This window comes from Schistocerca gregaria, chromosome 1 (assembly GCF_023897955.1).
Source record: "Schistocerca gregaria isolate iqSchGreg1 chromosome 1, iqSchGreg1.2, whole genome shotgun sequence".
Lineage (NCBI taxonomy): Eukaryota > Metazoa > Arthropoda > Insecta > Orthoptera > Acrididae > Schistocerca > Schistocerca gregaria.
The window spans coordinates 14,246,690-14,269,332 of record NC_064920.1 but is presented as its reverse complement, the minus strand read 5'-3'; the positions used below and the strand labels follow the sequence as shown (position 1 = coordinate 14,269,332).

At 42.3% G+C, this 22,643-nt stretch overlaps 1 protein-coding gene and 1 long non-coding RNA gene across 6 annotated transcripts in view; one reads left to right on the top strand and one right to left on the bottom strand.

Moving 5' to 3' along the window:
• Positions 1-22,643, bottom strand: part of LOC126326285 (cilia- and flagella-associated protein 58-like) — a 369,658-nt gene that overhangs the window by 130,810 nt on the left and 216,205 nt on the right. For all 3 annotated transcript variants that reach the window (XM_049995640.1, XM_049995632.1, XM_049995677.1), the window contains exons 13-14: positions 18,715-18,887; positions 27-189 (exon numbers count right to left, since the gene is read on the bottom strand). In XM_049995640.1, the coding sequence (XP_049851597.1) occupies positions 27-189; positions 18,715-18,887 (336 nt within the window). The remainder of the gene's footprint in view (positions 1-26; positions 190-18,714; positions 18,888-22,643) is intronic.
• The window catches only part of LOC126326982 (uncharacterized), a 124,540-nt gene continuing 113,910 nt past the window's right edge, over positions 12,014-22,643 (top strand). For all 3 annotated transcript variants that reach the window (XR_007560970.1, XR_007561021.1, XR_007560922.1), the window contains exon 1: positions 12,014-12,499. This is a non-coding gene — a long non-coding RNA (uncharacterized LOC126326982). The remainder of the gene's footprint in view (positions 12,500-22,643) is intronic.

The window sequence follows — 22,643 nt, the reverse complement described above, 5'->3', positions numbered from 1 at the left end:
ATAGAGCTGCATAATGAATGAGCTACCTCGAGCCGCCTCCAGCGATGCACATTGAGCGGGTTCTGCAGCTCCTCTTCCAGGGCCCGGCACTTGAGCTTCTCGTGGGTCAGGTTCCGCTCCAGGTGAAGGATCTCCTGTCTCAGGTCACTCATGTTGTTCACTTTGGTTGTCATCTGCGTTTTCTCCTGCCTACAAAACGAATGCCGACCACCCAAAACATCTGCAGTTAGTGCTGAAAATGATAGTGAAAAAACTGTTGGCCTCAATAACTCAACATGAGCACTATAGCTTTGATGTATTAAATCCATAATTATTAATCATTCCCTCTGTCACTACTGGTCATGATAACATTATGTTGTTACAACATTAAAATATGTGGGGTCCCAAAAAGGGATTTCACCAAGGAAGTATTAGTGATAACCTGATGCAATTGTGATTTTATGCTTCTCTCAGGACTAGTGTGTGTAGTGACTCATTTGTTTACCTTCACTTACTTTCAGTTGCCACTGACAACACATAAACAGCAAGGTGGGTAGAAGCGTGTCATTGGAGCAAAGAAACTGAATTTTAAAGTATTAATGGAAATGTGAAAACATGAAAGAAGAGAAGAGACGATGGCAGGCAGAGTGTCATATGGCAACACCGTCACATTTAACAATTATAAAATTACCTGACAAATCTGAGAGGGAAGGAAATGTGTGTGATCTCGAGAGGGAAACGTATGACAGGAATAAATGAGTAGAGGATCAAAGAAGCCCAGTGATACAAGCTTTCACAAAAACCCCAAAGAAGCCTGTACGGCAAGGTGCACGTAATTCTGGTGTAAGCAAATGAAGTGTTCAGTGCCTTTTGAAGCAGGTTGCTTCCCATGATGAATGAGTATGATCTGGACAGGAATCATGAATTTTGTGAATGGTTTTGCAAATAATGAACGGCTGACTTGTGTCACTGGTCTGATAAGGCAACATTTAAATTGAATGGAACCATCAATCGCCATAATTATGTGTTTGGGGCTAGAGATAAACCCCACATTACAGAAGATCAAACTGTTAATCTTACTGTGTTACCAATGTGGTTTGGTAAGTCTGTAAGATAATTTGTTGGATATCCTTTGTTTGAAGGAACAACCATGTTGCAGGAACAAATTGCACCAGCTCTTCACCAACTGTACCAAAATGATAATTTTTTTTCTCAACAAGATGATGCACTGTCATATTACAATTGTGAGAAATGTGTTGAACCAGATGCCATTGTGGAGAACCCTATACTGCAAAGCCACGTATGCTGAATGACGTGAGAGGGTTGACAGTGACTGCCTCTGAATCCATTCCAGTGGCAACCAAAGAATATCAAGCACATTTTCTATGTTCCATCATCAGAGAGATGAAAATGTGACATGTTGAAATATGTGGGTACAGAACTGGAGAACAGAATAAATCACTCGATAGAGCAAGTGCAAAGAATCCCATACTAATCTGATGGGATGCCTGCTCAATTGTGTTCTCTTCTAGCACTAGTTAACTTCAGGTTTCTGTGTCAATGGACAACACCGCATGACTGTACAAAGGAACAGACCTTCCCAGTGTATAAGAACTATCATGTGACTCATGTGCAGAACTATAGACTAGGGTGGCTCTTATCTTTTAGTTTTGTGTTTTCTCTGTATGATCCCCTTCCCCCATTTGGTACAAAAGCACAAATGTGTTGTTGCTCAGCTGCTATATTTGAGACACATGATAAATCCCAAATTTATATACTTCAGAAAAAGCAGTGAGTGGTAGACAGGCACTTATTTGCAATACACATGATTAGCAAATACTGTAAGGGCCATTACAGAATGTCTGCTTGTGTCTGTGTATATGCGGATTGATATGAGTGTGTGTGCGAGTGTATACCTGTTCTTTTTTCCCCCTAAGTTAAGTCTTTCCGCTCCTGGGATTGGAATGACTCCTTACCCTCTCTCTTGAAAACCATATCCTTTCGTCTTTCCCTCTCCTTCCCTCTTTCCTGACGAAGCAACCTTGTGTTGTGAAAGCTTGAAATTTGTGTGTGTTTTTTATTCTCTCCTATCAACATACCAACACTTTCGTTTGCTAACTAACAGCATATATATATCAAATAGAAAGAAACTCCACATGGAAAAAATATTTTAAAACCAAGATTCCAAGACTTACCAAGCGGGAAAGTGCTGGTAGACAGGCACAATAAAATAACACACAAACACACACGCAAAATTTCTAGCTTTCGCAACCAACGGTTGCTTCTTCAAGAAAGAGGGAAGGAGAGGGAAAGACGAAAGGATGTGGGTTTTAAGGGAGAGGGTAAGGAGTCATTCCAATCATGGGAGCGGAAACACTTACTTAGGGGAAAAAAAGGCAGGTGTACACTCGCACACACACAAATATCCATCCGCACATACGCAGACACAAGCAGACATTGTTAAAGGCAAAGAGTTTGGGCAGAGATATCAGTCAAGGTGGAAGTACAGAGGCAAAGAAGTTGTTGAAAGACAGGTGAGGTATGAGCGGCGGCAACTTGAAATTAGCGGAGGTTGAGGCCTGGCGGATATCATGAAGAGAGGATATACTGAAGGGCAAGTTCCCATCTCCAGAGTTCTGACAGGTTGGTGTTAGTGGGAAGTACCCAGATAACTCGGACGGTAACACTGTGCCAAGATGTGCTGGCCGTGCACCAAGGCACGTTTAGCCACAGGGTGATCCTCATTACCAACAAACACTGTCTGCCTGTGTACATTCATGCAAATCGACAGTTTGTTGCTGGTCATTCCCCTATAGAAAGCTTCACAGTGTAGTCAGGTCAGTTGGTAAATCACGTGGGTGCTTTCACACATGGCTCTGCCTCTGATCATGTACACCTTCCGGGTTACAGGACTGGAGTAGGAGGTGGTGGGAGGGTGCATAGGACAGGTTTTACACTGGGGGCAGTTACAAGGGTAGGAGCCAGAGGGTACGGAAGGTGGTTTGGGGATTTCATAGGGATGAACTAAGAGGTTACGAAGCTTAGGGGACAGCGGAAAGACACTCTTGGCGGAGTGGGGAGGATTTCATGAAGGATGGATCTCATTTCAGGGCAGGATTTGAGGAAGTCGTATCCCTGCTGGAGAGTCACATTCAGAGTCTGATCCAGTCCCAGAAAGTATCCTGTCACAAGTGGGGCACTTTTGTGGTTCTTCTGTGGGAGGTTCTGGATTTGAGGGGATGAGGAAGTGGCTCTGGTTATTTGCTTCTGTACCAGGTTGGGAGGGTAGTTGCGGGATGCGAAAGCTGTTTTCAGGTTGTTGGTGTAATGGTTCAAGGGTTCCGGACTGGAGCATATTCGTTTGCCACGAAGACCTAGGCTCTAGGGAAGGGACTGTTTGATGTGGAATGGATGGCAGCTGTCATAATGGAGGTACTGTTGCTTGTTGGTGGGTTTGATGTGGACGGACGTTTGAAGCTGGCCATTGGACAGATGGAGGTCAACGTCAAGGAAAGTGGCATGGGTTTTGGAGGAGGACCAGGTGAATCTGATGGAACCAAAGGAGTTGAGGTTGGAGAGGAAATTTTGGAGTTGTTCTTCACTGGGAGTCCAGATCATGAAGATGTCATCAATAAATCTGTACCAAACTTTGGGTTGGCAGGCTTGGGTAACCAAGAAGGCTTCCTCTAAGCGACCCATAAATAGGTTGGCATATGAGGAGGCCATCCTGGTACCCATGGCTGTTCCCTTTAATTGCTGGTATGTCTGGCCTTCAAAAGTGAAGAAGTTGTGGGTCAGGATGAAGCTGGCTAAGGTAATAAAGAAATTGGTTTTAGGTAGGGTGGCAGGTGATCGGCGTGAAAGGAAGTGCTCCATCGCAGCGAGGCCCTGGACGTGCGGAATATTGTGTATAAGGAAGTGGCATCAATGGTAACAAGGATGGTTTCAGGGAGTAACAGATTGGGTAAGGATTCCAGGCGTTCAAGAAAGTGGTTGGTGCCCTTGCTAAAGGATGGGAGACTGCATGTAATGGGTTGAAGGTGTTGATCAAGTAGGCCGAGGTATGTTCTGTGGGGGCTTGGTAACCAGCTACAATGGGGCGGCTGGGATGATTGGGTCTGTGAATTTTAGGAAGAAGGTAGAAGGTAGGGGTTCGGGGTGTCGGTGGGGTCAGGAGGTTGATGGAGTCAGGTGAAAGGTTTTGTAGGGGGCCTAAGTTTCTGAGGATTCCTTGAAGCTCCGCCTGGACATCAGGAATGGGATTACCTTGGCAAACTTTGTATGTGGTGTTGTCTGAAAGCTGACACAGTCCCTCAGCCACATACTCCCGATGACGGACATGGAACCCTTGTCACCCGGAACAATGACGACGGATCTGTCAGCCTTCAGATCACGGATAGCTTGTGCTTCAGCAGTGGTGATGTTGGGAGTAGGATTAAGGTTTTTTAAGAAGGATTGAGAGGCAAGGCTGGAAGTCAGAAATTCCTGGTAGGTTTGGAGAGGGTGATTTTGAGGAAGAGGAGGTGGGTCCCACTGTGACGGAGGATGGAACTGTTCCAGGCAGGGTTCAATTTGGATTGTGTCTTGGGGAGTTGGATCATTAGGAGTAGGATTAGGATCTTTTTTTTTTCGTGGCAAATTGATATTTCCAGCAGAGAGTATGATTGTAGGAGAGTAAATCGTTGACGAGGGCTGCTTGGTTGAATCTGGGAGTGGGGCTGAAGGTGAGGCCTTTGGAAAGGACAGAGGTTTCGGACTGGGAGAGAGGTTTGGAAGAAAGGTTAACTACTGAATTAAGGTTTTGTGGTTCCAGATTGTGTTGATTGGAATTTTGAGGTTTTGGAGGGAGTGGAGCTGGAAGTGGGAGTAGAGTAGATGGGAGAGACTGGAGGTTTGCTAGAAAGGTTGTGAAGGGTGAGTGAGTTGCCTTTCCGGAGGTGGGAAACCAGGAGATTGGATAGTTTCTTGAGGTGGAGGGTGGCATGCTGTTCTAATTTGCGGTTGGCCTGTAGGAGAGGATGCTCTGAACAGCCGGAGTGGATGTGGGAGAGGAAAGATTGAGGACTTTTATTAAGGATAGGAGTTAACAGGTGTGTTCATTGGCTGAGTTGATGTGTAGATGAAGGATTAGGTGGGTGACGGCAATGGATTGTTCAGTTTGGAACTGGTATAGGGTCTGATGGAAAGAAGGGTTGCAGCCAGAGATGGGAACTTTAAGTGTGAGGCCTTTGGGGGTAATACCAAATGTCAGACATGCCTGAGAAAATAAAATATGAGAGCGTAATCTGGCTAAGGCAAAGGCATGTTTGCGGAGGGAATGTAAATAAAACTTAATGGGGTCGTTGTGGGGGTGTTGTGAGGGTGACATAGTATTAGAAGGTGGAACATGAGGCAGAAATGAAAATGAAAATAAAAATATATTGGGAAAGATAAAGGCGAACTAGAAAGCAACTGGAAATCTGGTGTGAAAAAAGGCGAAAAAGTGTTGGTGAAAGCTGGGCTAAGTTGATCCTGTGGTGAACTTGGGTTGGTAGACAACGATGTGCATAAAGCTTAGGTGGTTGTGTTACCGCCAAAACAGGTTAAAGGATGGAGAATTAGGGAAAATTTTGAAAAAACTACGTGTAAATGTACTAAAAGGAGTGGTTTTGTGGTGGAGCACAGAAAATGTGACAAGAAGTTAGTTTGGCGAGAGAGATTACAGTCATTTCTAAAATTAAAATATAATCCTCTCTGCCTGCCGTTCTCTCAAAATAACTTGAAGAAAATAAAGGGTTTGAGATTTTGTGTTTCATATAATTAAAATCGAAAAGGAATTTGATTTATGTAGCATGACCTGCGATTTATATGTGCCATTGCGTAGCATTCAGAAGTAGTTTGATTTGTTACACAGGAGACATATCAAGTTTATATGAAGCATTAGATTAAAAAGTAAATTATATTTTTTTCATAAAAATTATTATAATACCACGTACGAGTTACAATTTTTTATACAAAATAGATGTGAAATTTATAAAAGAGATATTATTACTCATTAAAAAGGAAATAGTATGGAAAATTGTGCGTTACGGTTAGACACCTTCTAGCAATATTATTTATATGTTATACAATGTACTCTAACTGTAACACTGTCTGCCATAAAATTCTTGTCGGAATAGTAACACTTGTCCTGCAATAGTTTATACAGCAATATTTTCAGAGAACCAGTCTCCAAATACTCTTTTTGTTTACTATAAATTTTTAGTCCTGTGTGATGTGGTGCATGGGAATAAAGATTCGTATAAATATTTAGTAGATCATTTACATGTAACAGAAACAGATAAGAATCCATCAACATTTCGCCCCTAGTCAGTTACCGTGCTTCATTTGGTGCATGGGAATAAAAATTCGTATAAATGTTTAGTAGATCATGTAAATAAAATAGGAAGAAACTTCCACATGGGAAAAATATATTAAAAACAAAGATTCCAAGACTTACCAAACGGGAAAGTGCCGGCAGACAGGCACAATGAACAAAACACACAAACACACTCACAGAATTACTAGCTTTCGCAACCGATGGTTGCTTCTTCAGGAAGGAGAGGGAAAGACGAAATGATGTGGGTTTTAAGGGAGATGGTAAGGAGTCATTCCAATCCCGGGAGCGGAAAGACTTCCCTTAGGGGGAAAAAAAGGACAGGTGCTCGCTCACTCACACTCACACTCACACAGACACAAGCAGACATATTTAGGCAAAGAGTAAGGGCAGAGATGTCAGTCGAGGCGGAAGTACAGAGGCAAAGAAGTTGTTGAAAGACAGGTGAGGTATGAGCGGCGGAAACTTGAAATTAGCGGAGGTTGAGGCCTGGCGGATATCGAGAAGAGAGGATATACTGAAGGGTGAGTTCCCATCTCCGGAGTTCGGATAGGTTGGTGTTGGTGGGAAGTATCCAGATAACTCGGACGGTGTAACACTGTGCCAAGATGTGCTGGCCATGCACCAAGGCATGTTTAGCCACAGGGTAATCCTAATTACCAACAAACACTGTCTGCCTGTGTCCATTCATGCGAATGGACAGTTTGTTGCTGGTCATTCCCACATAGAAAGCGTCACAGTACAGGCAGGTCAGTTGGTAAATCACGTGGGTGCTTTCACACGTGGCTCTCCCTTTGATCGTGTACACCTTCCGGGTTACAGGACTGGAGTAGGTGGTGGTGGGAGGGTGCATAGGACAGGTTTTACACTGGGGGCGGTTGCAAGGGTAGGAGCCAGAGGGTAGGGAAGTTGGTTTGGGGATTTCATAGGGATGAACCAAGAGGTTACGAAGGTTAGGTGGACGGTGGAAAGACACTCTTGGTGGAGTGGGGAGGATTTCATGAAGGATGGATCTCATTTCGGGGCAGGATTTGAGGAAGTCGTATCCCTGCTGGAGAGCCACATTCAAGGTCTGATCCAGTCCCGGGAAGTATTCTGTCACAAGTGGGGCACTTTTGGGGTTCTTCTGTGAGAGGTTCTGGGTTTGAGGGGATGAGGAAGTGGCTCTGGTTATCTGCTTCTGTACCAGGTTGGGAGGGTAGTTGCGGGAGGCGAAAGCTGTTTTCAGGTTGTTGGTGTAATGGTCGAGGGATTCAGGACTGGAGCAGATTCGTTTGCCACAAAGGCCTAGGCTGTAGGGAAGGGACCGTTTGATATGGAATGGGTGGCAGCTGTCATAATGGAGGTACTGCTGCTTGTTGTTGGGTTTGATGTGGACGGATGTGTGAAGCTGGCCATTGGACAGATGGAGGTCAACGTCTAGGAAAGTGGCATGGGATCTGGAGTAGGACCAGGTGAATCTGATGGAACCAAACTAGTTGAGGTTGGAGAGGAAATTTTGGAGTTGTTCTTCACTGGGAGTCCAGATCATGAAGATGTCATCAATAAATCTGTACCAAACTTTGGGTTGGCAGGCTTGGGTAACCAAGAAGGCTTCCTCTAAGCGACCCATAAATAGGTTGGCATATGAGGAGGCCATCCTGGTACCCATGGCTGTTCCCTTTAATTGTTGGTATGTCTGGCCTTCAAAAGTGAAGAAGTTGTGGGTCAGGATGAAGCTGGCTAAGGTAATAAAGAAATTGGTTTTAGGTAGGGTGGCAGGTGATCGGCGTGAAAGGAAGTGCTCCATCGCAGCGAGGCCCTGGACGTGCGGAATATTGTGTATAAGGAAGTGGCATCAATGGTAACAAGGATGGTTTCAGGGAGTAACAGATTGGGTAAGGATTCCAGGCGTTCAAGAAAGTGGTTGGTGCCCTTGCTAAAGGATGGGAGACTGCATGTAATGGGTTGAAGGTGTTGATCAAGTAGGCCAAGGTATGTTCTGTGGGGGCTTGGTAACCAGCTACAATGGGGCGGCTGGGATGTTTGGGTTTGTGAATTTCAGGAAGTAGGTAGAAGGTAGGAGTGCGTGGTGTCGGAGGGGTCAGGAGTTTGATGGAGTCAGATGAAAGGTTTTGTAGGGGGCCTAAGGTTCTGAGGATTCCTTGAAGCTCCGCCTGGACATCAGGAATGGGATTACCTTGGCAAACTTTGTATGTAGAGTTGTGCGGACACAGGCAGACAGTGTTTGTTGGTAATGAGCATCACCCTGTGGCTAAACATGCCTTGGTGCACGGGTAGCACACCTTGGCACAGTGTTACACCGTCCGGGTTATCTGGATACTTCCCACCAACACCAACCTATCCGAACTCCGGAGATGGGAACCTGCCCTTCAATATATCCTCTCTTCTCGAAATCCGCCAAGTCTCAACCTCCGCTAATTTAAAGTTGCCGCCGCTCATACCTCACCTGTCTTTCAACAACTTCTTTGCCTCTGTACTTCCGCCTCGACTGACATCTCTGCCCTTACTCTTTGCCTTTAAATATGTCTGCTTGTGTCTGTGTATGTGCGGATGGATGTGTGTGTGTGTGCGCGAGTGTACACCTGTCCTTTTTTTCCCCTTAAGGGAAGTCTTTCCGCTCCCGGGATTGGAATGACTCCTTACCCTCTCCCTTAAAACCTACATCCTTTCGTCTTTCCCTCTCCTTCCGGAAGAAGCAACCATCGGTTGCGAAAGCTAGTAATTCTGTGTGTGTGTTTGTGTGTTTTGTTCATTGTGCCTGTCTGCCGGCGCTTTCCCGCTTGGTTAGTCTTGGAATCTTTGTTTTCAATATATTTAGTAGATCATTTACATGTAACAGAAACAGATAAGAATCCATCAACATTTCACCCCTATTCAGTTGCCGTGCTTCATTTCTGACTGTACAACTATTCACCATAAGAATAATATGAATATAAACATGACATGATGTGTATATTCTTCCATGTTTGCTGATGTCTCTCTCTAGTTTCGTAGTTTATTAGGCAGACAGGATTTAAATGAGATAGCAGCAAACATGAAAGGATGCATGGCATAATGTTTACATTCTTCTACCTTTTCTTTTAATTTATTTACTGACGCAGAGGTTTTGGCGCCAGTATTTATCTTTGTGCCTGCAAAGCATACCTGTGTCACGCTACATATATTTGACGGCACAAGTTAGTTGTGGCGACACCTACCAACATTTTTCAGAACTTCCGCTTACTTTGCACTCGATTCTAAGCCGTAGGTGATTTTTTGGATTACAGAAACCGGAAAAAAACTGTGGCTTAGATTCGAGTTAATACGGTAGTGGTTGACTGAATCAAAGACATTTGTCATACCTGCAACTTTCCTCCTCTTATCTGAGGGTGAGCTGCTTTATTTGACAGTAGTTATTCTCTTATTTTTGGCAAAACTGAATTTTGCAAATATTTTCTGGAATAATTCTTTGCAGGCAATGTGCCGTAGTTCACAGATATTAAAAGAAACTTATTTTCATGTAATACTAAGAGTATGATAATGAACAAATATTTATTGTTTACAATTTCAATCTACATGGCCACCATTCAGAACATAAAAATTGGCATTGAAACTTAAATAAACTGTTTTTGTTTATGAGTGACAATACTAATGACAGACTCATTTAAAATTAAAACCCAACCTATCCCTTATTCCTTCCTGAGGAAGGTTCTAATACATCATAGTCACTAAAATTAGTGTTTTCACTTGAAATGAGTCTATTGGCACCTGCAAAAGATAAACACACAAAAATGTTTTGTCTGCATGTAGCCAATTCCCCTAGTGTCAAAATAGTTCATGGCAGGATACACACAATGTGAGAACTGGTTTAAAAGTGCAGTAAGTTTGACAGACACGGTTTATACACCTCTGCACTTGTTTAATAAGCCATTGGAAAGAAAACAGTGAATATCATTAGCAACTTTGATTGTTTACAGAGACATTTACAGAGGACAGGTGTATCACTATGAATGGAATTTTAAGAAAATGTGCAATACAAAATCTGAAATGAGTTGAAGCTTGGCACACAAAAATTGCCTTTTAGGTTCCATGTTTATTGAACATATGACCAAAAAGTTCAGAGAAGAATTATACCACATGGGAACTTTTACACATACACAATAGTAGCAAATAAACTGAATTTTGTTCTTATGGGAATCCACAGACTCAATATGTCTTAAGTTAGAAAACACAATACAAACAGGCTGTTACCGTATTTACTCGAATCTAAGCCGCACTTGAATCTAAGCAGCACCTGAAAAATGAGACTTGAAATCAAGAAAAAAAAAATTTCCCGAATCTAAGCTGCACCTGATATTTGAGACTCGAAATTCAAGGGGAGAGAAAAGTTTTAGACCGCACCACCAAATCGAAACAAAGTTGGTCCATTCTAACGTGAGACACAAGTTAGGTTGAATGGATGAAGATATAGGTACAGTAGTTTGGTTTGAGTTGTAAACTTAAAAGATAAGCTTCACCAAGTAGCCATTGCTATGTGTCAAGCGCTCCATCCTTATTTGGCAAGAGACTGCTATTTGTTGTTACTTACACTGCAGCTTTCTTTGATAGTGATCAACAAGAACAAAATAGTAGATTGTGTATGACAGAAGATGTTCTGAACGAGAGTTTAACGAAAATTTTTCTCTGTGTGAAAATCTTTGCAGGCGCCTTTTATTACATTACATTCTGCACACAAATTAGTCATCTTAGATTTAAAAATCTAGGCAGTTGTCATGCTTCATTTCTGAGTGTATCACTATTCAGCAAAAGAATAAAAATGACACGATATGTACATTCTTCCGCGTTTGCTGTTGTCTCACTCTAGTTTCGTAGTTTATTAAGCAGACAGGATTTAAAAGAGACAGCAGCAAACATGAAAGAATATGTGACATAAATGTTTACATTCTTCTACTTTATTTACTGACGCAGAGTGTAACATTACAGGGCATATTGAAGTATTCGATACTGTAGACTTTTAGGGGATGTCGATACAGATATGCAAAATGTAAAGGGAAACTTTGGTGATGTTTAAATATTGTACTGTGTCAATATTAGGACATTTTGCACAGAAAGAACAAAAATAGAATTAATGTAAATATATATTAGTGTTAGTAACCTATTTTCATTCAATTTTGTAATTATATTTCATTTTGTAAAAGAAAGACTCACTGTTTGCTGTAGCTCTGATTAATTGTATAAATTATCAGTTTTGAGCTAAATTATTTCGTATAATATGGACAAGATACTTTTAAAAACTCACCAGCTAAAGAGAAAGTCTGTAAATGAACGTTTAATGCACACTTCTGGAACTTTCTATGGAGAAATTCTATATTATGATCGCAAAAATACGAAAACTTGTGAAAACTGTTTCATAACCTAATTTCGAAAGACGATTTGTATCAAGAAATATTGCTAAAAAGATTTATTTACGTTTTGAACCCGATTTAAATCATTTTGCATATAAATAGTTGTTCTAAATCACTCAAGAAATATCCAGAATCAAATGTCAAGATATTTCTGGAAACATCGGTACAAATCTGGTGAAGGTTATCCAGAAGCTGGTAGAAAAATGTTATAAAATCTATTTGGAAATTATGCTTGTAAGAATTTATATGTACTGATCCTTTTACTTACTTTAATCTGTACTAAAATTCTGTAATGTCTAATTTAGTTTTAAGTCGTGAATTGCTATCGTACTGTAAACAAAACATTGTCAAAGACTCTCATTGTTTGGAAAGATATTAGTACACCTAGGAGTTGTCAGTTGCTAGTTCGGATATGCAGTGCGGTTAGCTCTGAGAGTCAGTTGTTGAGTCTGTGAAGTTTGTCAGTTCTGTTTGTAAATAAACGTCTGTAATGAAGAATTACTTGTTGTCGTCAATATGAACTCAAGACCTTTTGCACGAAGCAGACACCTCCTAATGCAACGTTTTAATTTGGTGTTGAGGAGCTGAAATGTTATAAGAGGTTTTGGCACCAGTATTTATCTTTGTGCCTGCAGAGCATGCCTGTGTCGCGCTACATATATTCGACGGCAGAAGTTAGTTGTGGCGGCACCTACCAACGTTTTTCAGAACTTCCGCTTACTTTGCAATCGATTCTAAGCCGCAGACAGTTTTTTGGATTACAAAAACCGGGAAAAAGGTGCAGCTTAGATTAGAGTAAATATGGTATATGAAACTTCCTGGCAGTTTAAAACGGTGTGTCAGGCCAAGACTCAAACTCAGTACCCTTGCCTTTCGTAATCAAGTGCTTTACTGACTGGGCTACCCAAGCTCAACACACGACCCATCCTCGGAGCTTTACTTCCACCAGTACCTCATCTCCTACCTTCCAAACTTCGCAGAACCTCTAGCACAAAACTTGCAAGACAAATACTCCTACAAGAAAGGATATCTCTGCAGGTCGTGAGTTGTGCTCACATAGCTCAGTTGGTAGAGCACTTGTGCATGAAAAGCAAAGGTCCTGACTTCGAGTACCAGTCTGGCACACAATTTTAAACTGCTAGGAAGCTCCATATCAGTATAAACACAACTGCAGAGTGAAAAGTCATATATTTTGGCAGTTAATTAAATAGACAGTACATAAGTAAAGATACATATCACTTTCACATGTATGTATAGCACAAATATAATCTGATTATTAGTAATGGATGTATGAAAATGACTAACAGTGAAAGTTAGCTAATAGCATCAACAATAAAACAGCCTGTTTGGATCATATCTTCTTTCTCAAACAAAACAGACTATATTGAAAAGTGACAGCGAGATTGTACTCAAATAATGTCATGGTTTATTAAAAACTAAAAATTAATATTCATAACAAAGGGTTATGAGCCATGCTCTGGCTCACCTCGGTGCCATTGACAGGTTGGCATCATGTACTGGGATTATCGTCTCTCGTTTTCTTTATCTGTTCACTGGTGCCACTACGTTTGCCCACTTTGTCTGTGCTTGCTTCAGTGGCAGTAGCAGAGCTTATCGATAGCAATTACTGTGGTACTATCTTTGGAGCGACCTCTAGTATTTCCAGGTCATCGAGTGTCAGCTAGTTGGCTTAGGAAGGAGGAGCAGTGAGGTCCGCTCAGCGCCAGTACTCGCCAGGACAGCTGGCGTTACGTGCACTGCCCGATGGAAGGGTGTGGTCACGAGAGTGCATGACCGTGTTGAGATCCAGATTCAGCAAGTTTAAGTTGAATGAATCTTAATTTTGGGTAGCGCAACCTTCACTGGTGTGTGTGTGTGGGTGTGTGTGTGTGTGTGTGTGTGTGTGTGTGTGTGTGTGTGTCCATCCATGGAAGTGACCTCATTGCAATAAGCTGTCAGTCGACAAGTCCTACTGGCACCTTCCCTTGCCTGACTTGAGCGGGGATGACCATTGGTTGGTCATTCGGTCAGTTGTCTCATCAGACACCATGCATTTGGTCTTCCGACCACTTCAGGGCCCTCTGTGTTTTCATCAACTTGTGGTTCATGCTTGTTGTTTCACAGTGACTGTTGTTAGCATTGTTTGAGTTGTTTGTGAAATTGTTTTTGAGGTTCCACGTGTATCTAGTGTGTTTGTTGATCAGTTATTTTAACGCTGTCTGCATACTGAATTTGTGGAGTGGTTCCTTCTGCCTTCCTTTCGGTGTTTTAAAAGCTGGATTCTACAGATGCAGTGCTGTCTGTCACTTTGCCCTCGCCTGAATTATTTCATCGTTGTACTGGTTATCAGATGTAAGGTCGATTTGATAAGACGGTTGATCGGCGTTTAAACTGTCCCTAATTTGAGTTGCCTTCCTGTTACATGAGCATAATGCTTGGCTGCCTGTCTCACCGTACGCAGCTATAGGGACTTTTCTCAGGCCGATCCTTGGAGCACCGTCTGTGGATGACTCCCTTCTTTATTTGGTCTGATTGTGTCAATTGTTTTAAAATAATATTTTGTTGAAATGATTCAGCCGACAAGTACTTTGAATTCTTCTTAATAAGGCATTTAGCCATCAGTGTAGCTTTTGGCACAGTCAATTTATTGGTGATTGTTTTAAATTTATTTTGGTATTTTAATATGTAATTGTCTTCCTCATTTGTAATTCAGGCCTTCAGCCATTAATTGTTGTGAAGTATTGTTCCCGGCCTTCATCCAACAAAAAATTTGAATTCTTTCTTAATAAGGCCTTCAGCCATCAGTGTAGCTTGAGCCACAGTTAATTTTTTTAAATGACTGTTTTACTATTATTTTGGTATTTTCAATGTGTAGTTGTCTTCCCCACTTGTAATTCAGGCCTTCAACTACTAATTGTTCTTAAGTATTGCTCGTGGCCTTCAGCCGACAAATAATTTGAATTCTTCTTAAGAAAACTTAGAGCTTTCACAGTAGAGCTTATGTTAGCCATTTTTTTAAAAAAAGATTGTTTTTAAAAAATTACTTCCTAACATATAGTGTACACATTTACTGTGCAACAGACGGTTAACTGATGAGGCCCACCCACACCTTTTCCCGCCTTCCCTAAGTACCCACGTCTCAGTGGTAGGAGAGCTAGGTTACGAGTGTAATATTTCCATTCCAGTTACCGTCGGTTCAACGTGTAACTACGTCAGTGTATCGCACGATATTTGTCTTCGCTATTCGGTCATTTTAGGTGACCGATGCCAATGCCAGTCAGGCATCGTCCTGTCGAGGAGCGGCCACCTCATTACGAGCTGGCACTTCGGCCCCAGACTTAGTGAACCGTTTCCGTACTACCGTCCTCCAGTGATTCGACGTCACATTGGACGCTGTGGGTGCGACAGAAGCAGCCACTGAGTTTAGGTTTAAGCCTACTAGGGGTCTCGAGGACTCCGTCGGCTTTCTCGAAGGCACTCGACCTAGTGGCAGCCAGTTAGACAGGGTGCGGGCGCAGTTAATGCATTTAACCAAATGGAAAGCGGATGGTGACTGGGGAGCAGGACCTGCTATCTTCAGGGTGGCATGTGAGCCAGCCCAGGAATAATGCGCTTATGTCTTCTGAGAGGTTAGGTGCAGCATTTGCTAAATTCTCTGATCCCCTGCTGCATTTGTTTCGAGACATCACCTCATTTGCCTTACATTTGTTCTTGAGTAGGTGACCGACCTTTCGCTGCCCTTTAAATTCTGATAGCTCCTTTGCATTGTTCAGCTTCGGATAGTTCTCAAAGTCGTTCATCTCGTGAGACTTAGCTCGGTACCTTCTTCGGTGCAGTGATGTCGGTTTGCCTGTGGGCAGGCGTTCCCTCTGCACGGACGGGTCGGAGTGGGTATCTTGCTTCTTTTCCTCGTTGAGCTGAATCGGTCATCTTGCGGAACTCGTCGGTCCTTTCCTTTCAAAGAGATGTCAAGTTGCCAGTCGGCAGGTGTCGCCTCTGCCCGGTAGGGTCCACACAGGAATCTTGCTCGAGGCTTTCTCGTAGCCATTGTCTTTCGCCTTCGTTAAAGAGCTGCTGGTTGACTTCATTTTGAGATGTGAACCCCTGGGTTGCTGTTCGAGGGGGGGGAGGTCGAGCCGTGCTCCGACTAGTTATTGTGCCATCAATAAGATGGTGTCGTGTATTCGGATTGTGAGCTCTCGTTTGCTTAGTCCGTTCACTGGTGCCACTATGTTTGCTCACTTTGTCTGTCCATGAGTGGCAGCAGCGGCATTTATAGACAGCGAGTACTGTCGTACTATCTTTGGAGTGACTTCTACTATTTCCGGGTCGTCGTGTGTCGGAGTTCAGTTGGGATGGAGCAGCAGTGAACTCCGGCAGTGCCAGTACTTGCTGAGGGAGCTGGCTATATATGCACTTCCTGATAGAAGGATGTGGCCATGAGAGTGCGCGATCGCGTAGATGTCCGGTTTTGGCGAGTTTCACTTAAATGGATCGTTATATTCGAGTAGTGCAACTTTCACTTGTGTGTGTGTCCGTCCGTTTAAGTGTCCTCGTGCCTTCAAGCTGTCAGTTGGCAGTTTTATACTCCGACATTTTCCTCGCCTTACTCAACTGGCAATGACCAATGGTTGGTCGTTTGGTCGGTCGTCTCAGTGGATGACGTGTATATGATTTTTGGACTGTTTCTGTGTTCTTAACATTCGTGTCTACTTGCAATTCATCTTGTTGCTGTATAGTGACTGTTTTAGAATTGTTTGAGTTGTTTGTGGAATTGTCTTTGCGGTTCCGTGTGCATGTAGTCAGATTTTGAATAGGCAGTTTGGTCTTAACCCTGTCTGTGTACTAGGATTTGGTGAAGCCAACTTGTGTAATTAAATGCTTGTCATTTGACAATGTTAACTGCCATTCTATCGTGGTATCGGTTATCATCGTGGTATCGGTTATCGCACTTTAGATGGATTTTGCGAGTGTGTTGGTTGGTGTTAAGCTGTCCCTAGTTTGAGTAGCCATCCCTTTAAGTGAGCATAACTCTTGACTGTGGATCACTCCCTTCTTTATATAATCTGATTGTGTCAATTGTTTAAAAATAATATTTTGTTTAAATGATTCCTATTGCTTATGGTGTTCAATAAACAAATGATTTGAATTCTTCTTTGTTACACCTTCAGCTGTCAGTGTAGCTTGTGTTAGTCAATTATTTTTAAGAATGACTGTCCTTAAAAAATTGTTTCCTTAAATTAAGGGTATGTGTTTACTGTGCAACCAACAGTAACTGCTTAGGCCCCATCCACACCTTTTCCTGCTTTCCCTAAGTCCCACTGAAACATGGGACTTAGGAAAAGCAGGAAAAGGTGTTGACGGGGCCTAATCAGTTACCGTTGGTTGCACAGTAAACACATACGCTACTTAAGGAAATAATTTTTTTAAAACAATCATTTTAAAAAAAATGACTAACACAAGCTACACTGATGGCTGAAGGCCCTATTAAGAAAAAATTGAAATTATTTGTCAGCTGAAGGCCACAAGCAATACTTCAGAACAATTAGTGGCTGAAGGCCTGAGTTACGAATGAGAAAGACTATTACACGTTAAAAAATACCAAAATAATTTTGGAAACAGTCATTAAAAATTGACTGTAACACAAGCTATACGGGCAGCTGAAGACCTTATTAAGCAGATAAGATGAATTCAAATCATTTGTTGGCTGAAGGCCACTAGCAATGGGAATAATTTAAACAAAACATTATTTTTAAACAATAGACACAATCAAATCATATAAGAAGGGAGTGATCCACTGACATTGCTCCAAGAATCGACCTGAGAAAAGTCCTCACAGCCATGTAAGCAGTGAGACAGGTAGCCGAGAGTTATGTTCACTTAACGAGATGGCAACTCAACTCAAAGTAGTGACAGCTTAAATGCTGACCAACACACACACAAAATCCACCTAAGATGCAATAACCGATACCGTGATAGAATGAAAGTTAACAGCGTCAACTGACAAGCATTTAATTACACAAGTTGGCTTCACCAAATCCTAATACACAGACAGGGTTAAGACCAAACTGACTATCCAAAATCTGACTACATGCACATGGAACCGCAAAAGACAATTCCACAAACAAATCAAAACAGTGCTAAAACAGTCACTATACAGCAACAAGATGAATTGCACATACACATGAACATTAAGAACACAGAAACGGTCAAAAGACCAGATACATGTCATCCACTGAGACGACCGACCGAACAACTGACCGTCGGTTTTTGCCAAGCAAGTCAGGCAAGGGAAACATCAGAGTATAAAACTGCCAACTGACAGCCTGACGGTGTGAGGTCACTTCGACGGGTGGACACGTACACAAATGAAAGTTGCACTACTCGAATATTATGATCCATTCAACTTAAACTCACCGAATCCGAACATCTATGTGGTCGTGCACTCTCGTGACCACATCCTTTCATCGGGCAGTGCATATATTGCCAGCTCCCTCGACGAGTACTGGTGCTGTCTGACCTCACTGTTGATCTGTCCCAACTGAACTTCGACACACGATGACCCGGAAATACTAGAGGTCGCTCCAAAGATAGTACCACAGTACTCTCTACCGATAAATGCCGCAGCTGCCACTCACAGACAGACAAAGCAAGCAAATGTAGTGGTACCAGTGAACGGACTAATCAAACAAGAGGTCACAATCCGAATACACGACGCCAATGTAGTGGTACCAGTGAACGGACTAATCAAACAAGAGGTCACAATCCGAATACACGACGCCAACATGTCAACAGCACAAACACGAGCCAGAGCACGGTTCAGGTTACCCCTTAATTTCAGTGTCACATTTATTCACTGCTGCATCAAATATAGAAACCTCATTAGTCCCTGCATGCTAGGCAGTATATTTAAGCAGCTCACTAGAAATGTCTACAGCACTGTGTGCTTCCACTTTGTGATACTCAAATTAGCGGTTACTGTAGCCTCCTCACCTGAGAGTCTGGACCTCCAGCTCTAGCAGTTTGATGTCTTCCATGCGCTGCTCATACTCAGCATCACCCTTGGTCACAGTCCCTTCCAGCAGTTTGATCTTCTCGTGCAGAATCAGTCGCTCATCATTTCTTCGTACCAACTGGGTACCCAGGATGTCACGTTCATTGAGGATCTGTGAGGGGGGAAATCCACAATAAGATACATGCCTTCAGATTTTATAAGCTTTACTATTAGAAAGTGTTTCCTTATGCTTACGCAAATACTACAATATTATTATTTCAAGTAATAGGAAAGTGACAATGCCAGAAGGTTGTAGGAAACTACGGGAAGACCTGCAGAGGTTGGCTTGACCCTCAATATAAATATACTGAGGTGACTAGAGTCAAAGGATACCTCCTAATATTGAATCAGAACTCCTTTTGCTCAGCCTAGTGCAGCAACTCGACATGGCACAGACAACAAATCATTGTATGTACCCAGCAGAAACAGTGAGTCACGTTCCCTCTATAGCCATCCATAATTGCAATTTTGTGCACAAACGGAGTTCTCAATCGTGTCCCATATATGTTAAATGGAATTCATACTGGGCAACCTCAGTGGGCAACTCATTCTCTCAAACATTCTTCAAATCAAATCAATCATGAGCTGGAGATGGACTGTGCGGCTGATTCCGGTGGAGGTTCAAGTCCTCCCTCAGGCGTGGGTGTGTGTGTTTGTCCTTAGGATAATTTAGATTAAGTAATGTGTAAGCTTAGGGACTGATGACCTTAGCATTTAAGTCCTATAAGATTTCACACTTTTTTTTCTTTCTTTCTTCTCTCTCTCTCTCTCTCTCTGTTTTTTTTTTTTTTTTTTTTTTTTTTTTTTTTTTTTTTTTTTTTTTTTTTTAGCTGCCGATTTTCTTTTCTCAGGAACTGGGTGTGTTTGCGTTGTCCTACTCATTCATCTCATCTTCACTGAAGTGAGGGTCACCAAAGTTGTGTCAAATACAAGCACCAAAAAAAGTTTTGCATCACCTCGAATCCAGGAGTCCTGGAACCTGCACAGAAAGTTGGAATAGAGATTAACATAAACATCATTTCTGCCCTTTTTATTGCACATGAAAACCACACATTGCATGTTATACTACCATACAGTGAGACCTTCAGAGGTGGTGGTCCAGATTGCTGTACACACCGGTGCCTCTAACACCCAGCAGCACTTCCTCTTGCACTGATGCATGCCCTTATTCATCGTGGCATACTATCACATGCTCATCAAGGCACTGTTGGTCCAGATTGTCCCGCTCCTGAACGGTGATTCAGCATAGATCCCTCAGAGTTGTTGGTGGGTCACATCATCCATAAACAGCCCTTTTCAATCTATCCCAGCCATGTTTGATACGATTCATGTCTGGAGAACTCTAGTTGAGCGATGCTGTTATCGTGAAGCAAGTCATTCACAAGATGTGCATGATGGGAGCATGAACTGTCATCCACGAAGATGAATGCCTCACCAATATGCTGCCAATATGGTTGGAGGGTGGTATTCATGTATTCTACATCTACTGTGTTGCCTTCCATGACCACTAGTGGCATATGTTGGCCCCACATAACTCCACTCCAAAACAGTAAAAAACCTCCACCTTGTTGCACTCGCTGGACAATGTGTCCAAGGCATTCAGCATGTCCAGGTTGCCTCCAAACACTTCTCCAACAATTGAAGGAATATGTGACACTGATGGTGAATAGAATGTGATGCCAATCCTGAGCAGTCCATTCGGCATGTTGTTGGGCCCATCTATACCGTGCTTCATGGTGTCGTGGTTACAAAGGTTGACCTCGCTGTGGATGTCAGGAGCGATGTTATGCGTCACGCAGACTATTGCGCACAGTCTGAGTCATAATGCGACATCCTGTGGCTGCACGAAAAGCATTATTCAACATGGTGGCATTGCTGTCAGGATTCCTCTGAGCCATAATCCATAGGTAGAGGTCATTCACTGCAGTAGTAGTACTCAGGCACCCTGGGTGAGGCATGTCATTGTCTCTCTGTATCTCCTCCACAGCCAAACAACATCGCTTTGGTTCACTCTGAAATGACTGGACACTTCCCTTGTTGAGAGCCCTTACTTGGCAAAAAGTAACATTGCGGATACAATCAAACTGTGGTACTGACCATGTAGGCACGGTCGAACTGCAGACGACACGAACCGTGTACCTCCTTCCTGGTGGAATGACTGGAACTGACCAGCTGTCGGACCCTCTCTGTCTAATAGGTGCTGCTTGTGCAAGGTTGTTTCATCTTTGGGTGGGTTTAGTGACATCTCTGTACAGTCAAAGGGACTGTGTCTGTGATACAATACCCACAGCCAACGCCCATCTTCATGAATTCTAGGAACCGGGATGATGCAAAACTTTTTTTGATGTGTGTAAAAAGACTCGCACCAGGCAGCCACAGAAAAGGTCCTCCACCCAATAATGCCATGTAATCGTTTCATAAATGGAAACAGTAAAATTCACAAAATATCTAGGTGTAACTAGTCACAGTAACCTAAAGGTTATCTACTACACAAAAACAGTTGCAGGGAAAGCAGATGCCACACTGAAAATCATGATTTATCGGTTCGAGGTAAAGGAAAGAAAAATCAATCATTAGTGGGTGTTATGGTGGGTGTTATGACGATACTAAAATATCTCGGATGGGAATTTCAAAAAGGGAGATGATATCCTTTTATCTGATACACGGATGTGAAAGATTATGGATTTGTAAAACACTTCCACTTCCTCCATTGTACATCAAGTGTATTATTCGAAAGATATGGATAAGAGAGATCCACACAGAGGGTAACTTTTCTCACACTCCATTCCTGAGTGGAGCACAAAGGGAGTGACAGACGATCATACAAAAGACCATCATGCACCACAGAGTGACTCGCTGAGTGCATACATAGCTGTAGCTGTACATATTATGAGATAGTTCAGCATCACAGCATATCATTATTTATTTTCAATGAGCTATGCATTTATCATAGGGATACAATCTCTTACTTAGCATTGTGTCCAGAAATATTGTTGCAAAAGCTGAAAACTTCATTACTGTTTATTTCTACAACTTCAGCTGCACTCTGCAAGCCACCTTACAATGTATGATGGAGGATACGTGTGATATCACTAATATTTCCCCTTTGCGAGTAATGCTCAGGAAGCCTCAAAGTAAGCTCTAATTTTTCTGCATTTTCTTTCATAATCATTTTGCAAGGTGCATGTGGAAAGAAGTAATGAGCCGTTTGATTCCCCATGGAACACATACTGTCAGAATAGTTGACACCAAGTCTCCCTGTGCTGCACTGTGCCCCTTTTGAAACATCTGCCACTTAAGTTTGTTATCCATCTCAACCTCCTTAATGCTCTCACACTTGCTAAATGATCCTGTGGCAAACATTGCTACTCTTCTTTGGATGTTATTTGCCTCCTTCATTAATCTAACCTGACAGGATCTGAAACTGATGTGCAATAATCAAACATTAGTTGAACAAATGTTTTGTAAACCACTTCTTTTGTAGAGGAATTAATTTCCTTAGGAATTTAAAGACACAGGATGTGTCTGTAAATAAAAAAGCAGTGAAATTTGTGTGAAAACGCTGTGAGATGAAGCAACCATTTGGATGCACTTTCATAATTTTTCTTATGTCTCGACCACACTTTTATCATTTCCAAAAACACCTTAAGCATTTCGACACTCCATTATTTTCAAATGCAGTGTTATGTCAATCGTGTAAAATTGTTCATCGGCTACATTGTATCATGTCAACATTCTCAATAAAGAAATATTGTTGGATTGGGCACAGTGATGAAGATGATGGGGCACTGTCCCCTGTGACTTTTTCCTTTGGGGATACATTAAGGACTTTTTTACGTATCCTCATTGCCAGGAACATTGAAACAGC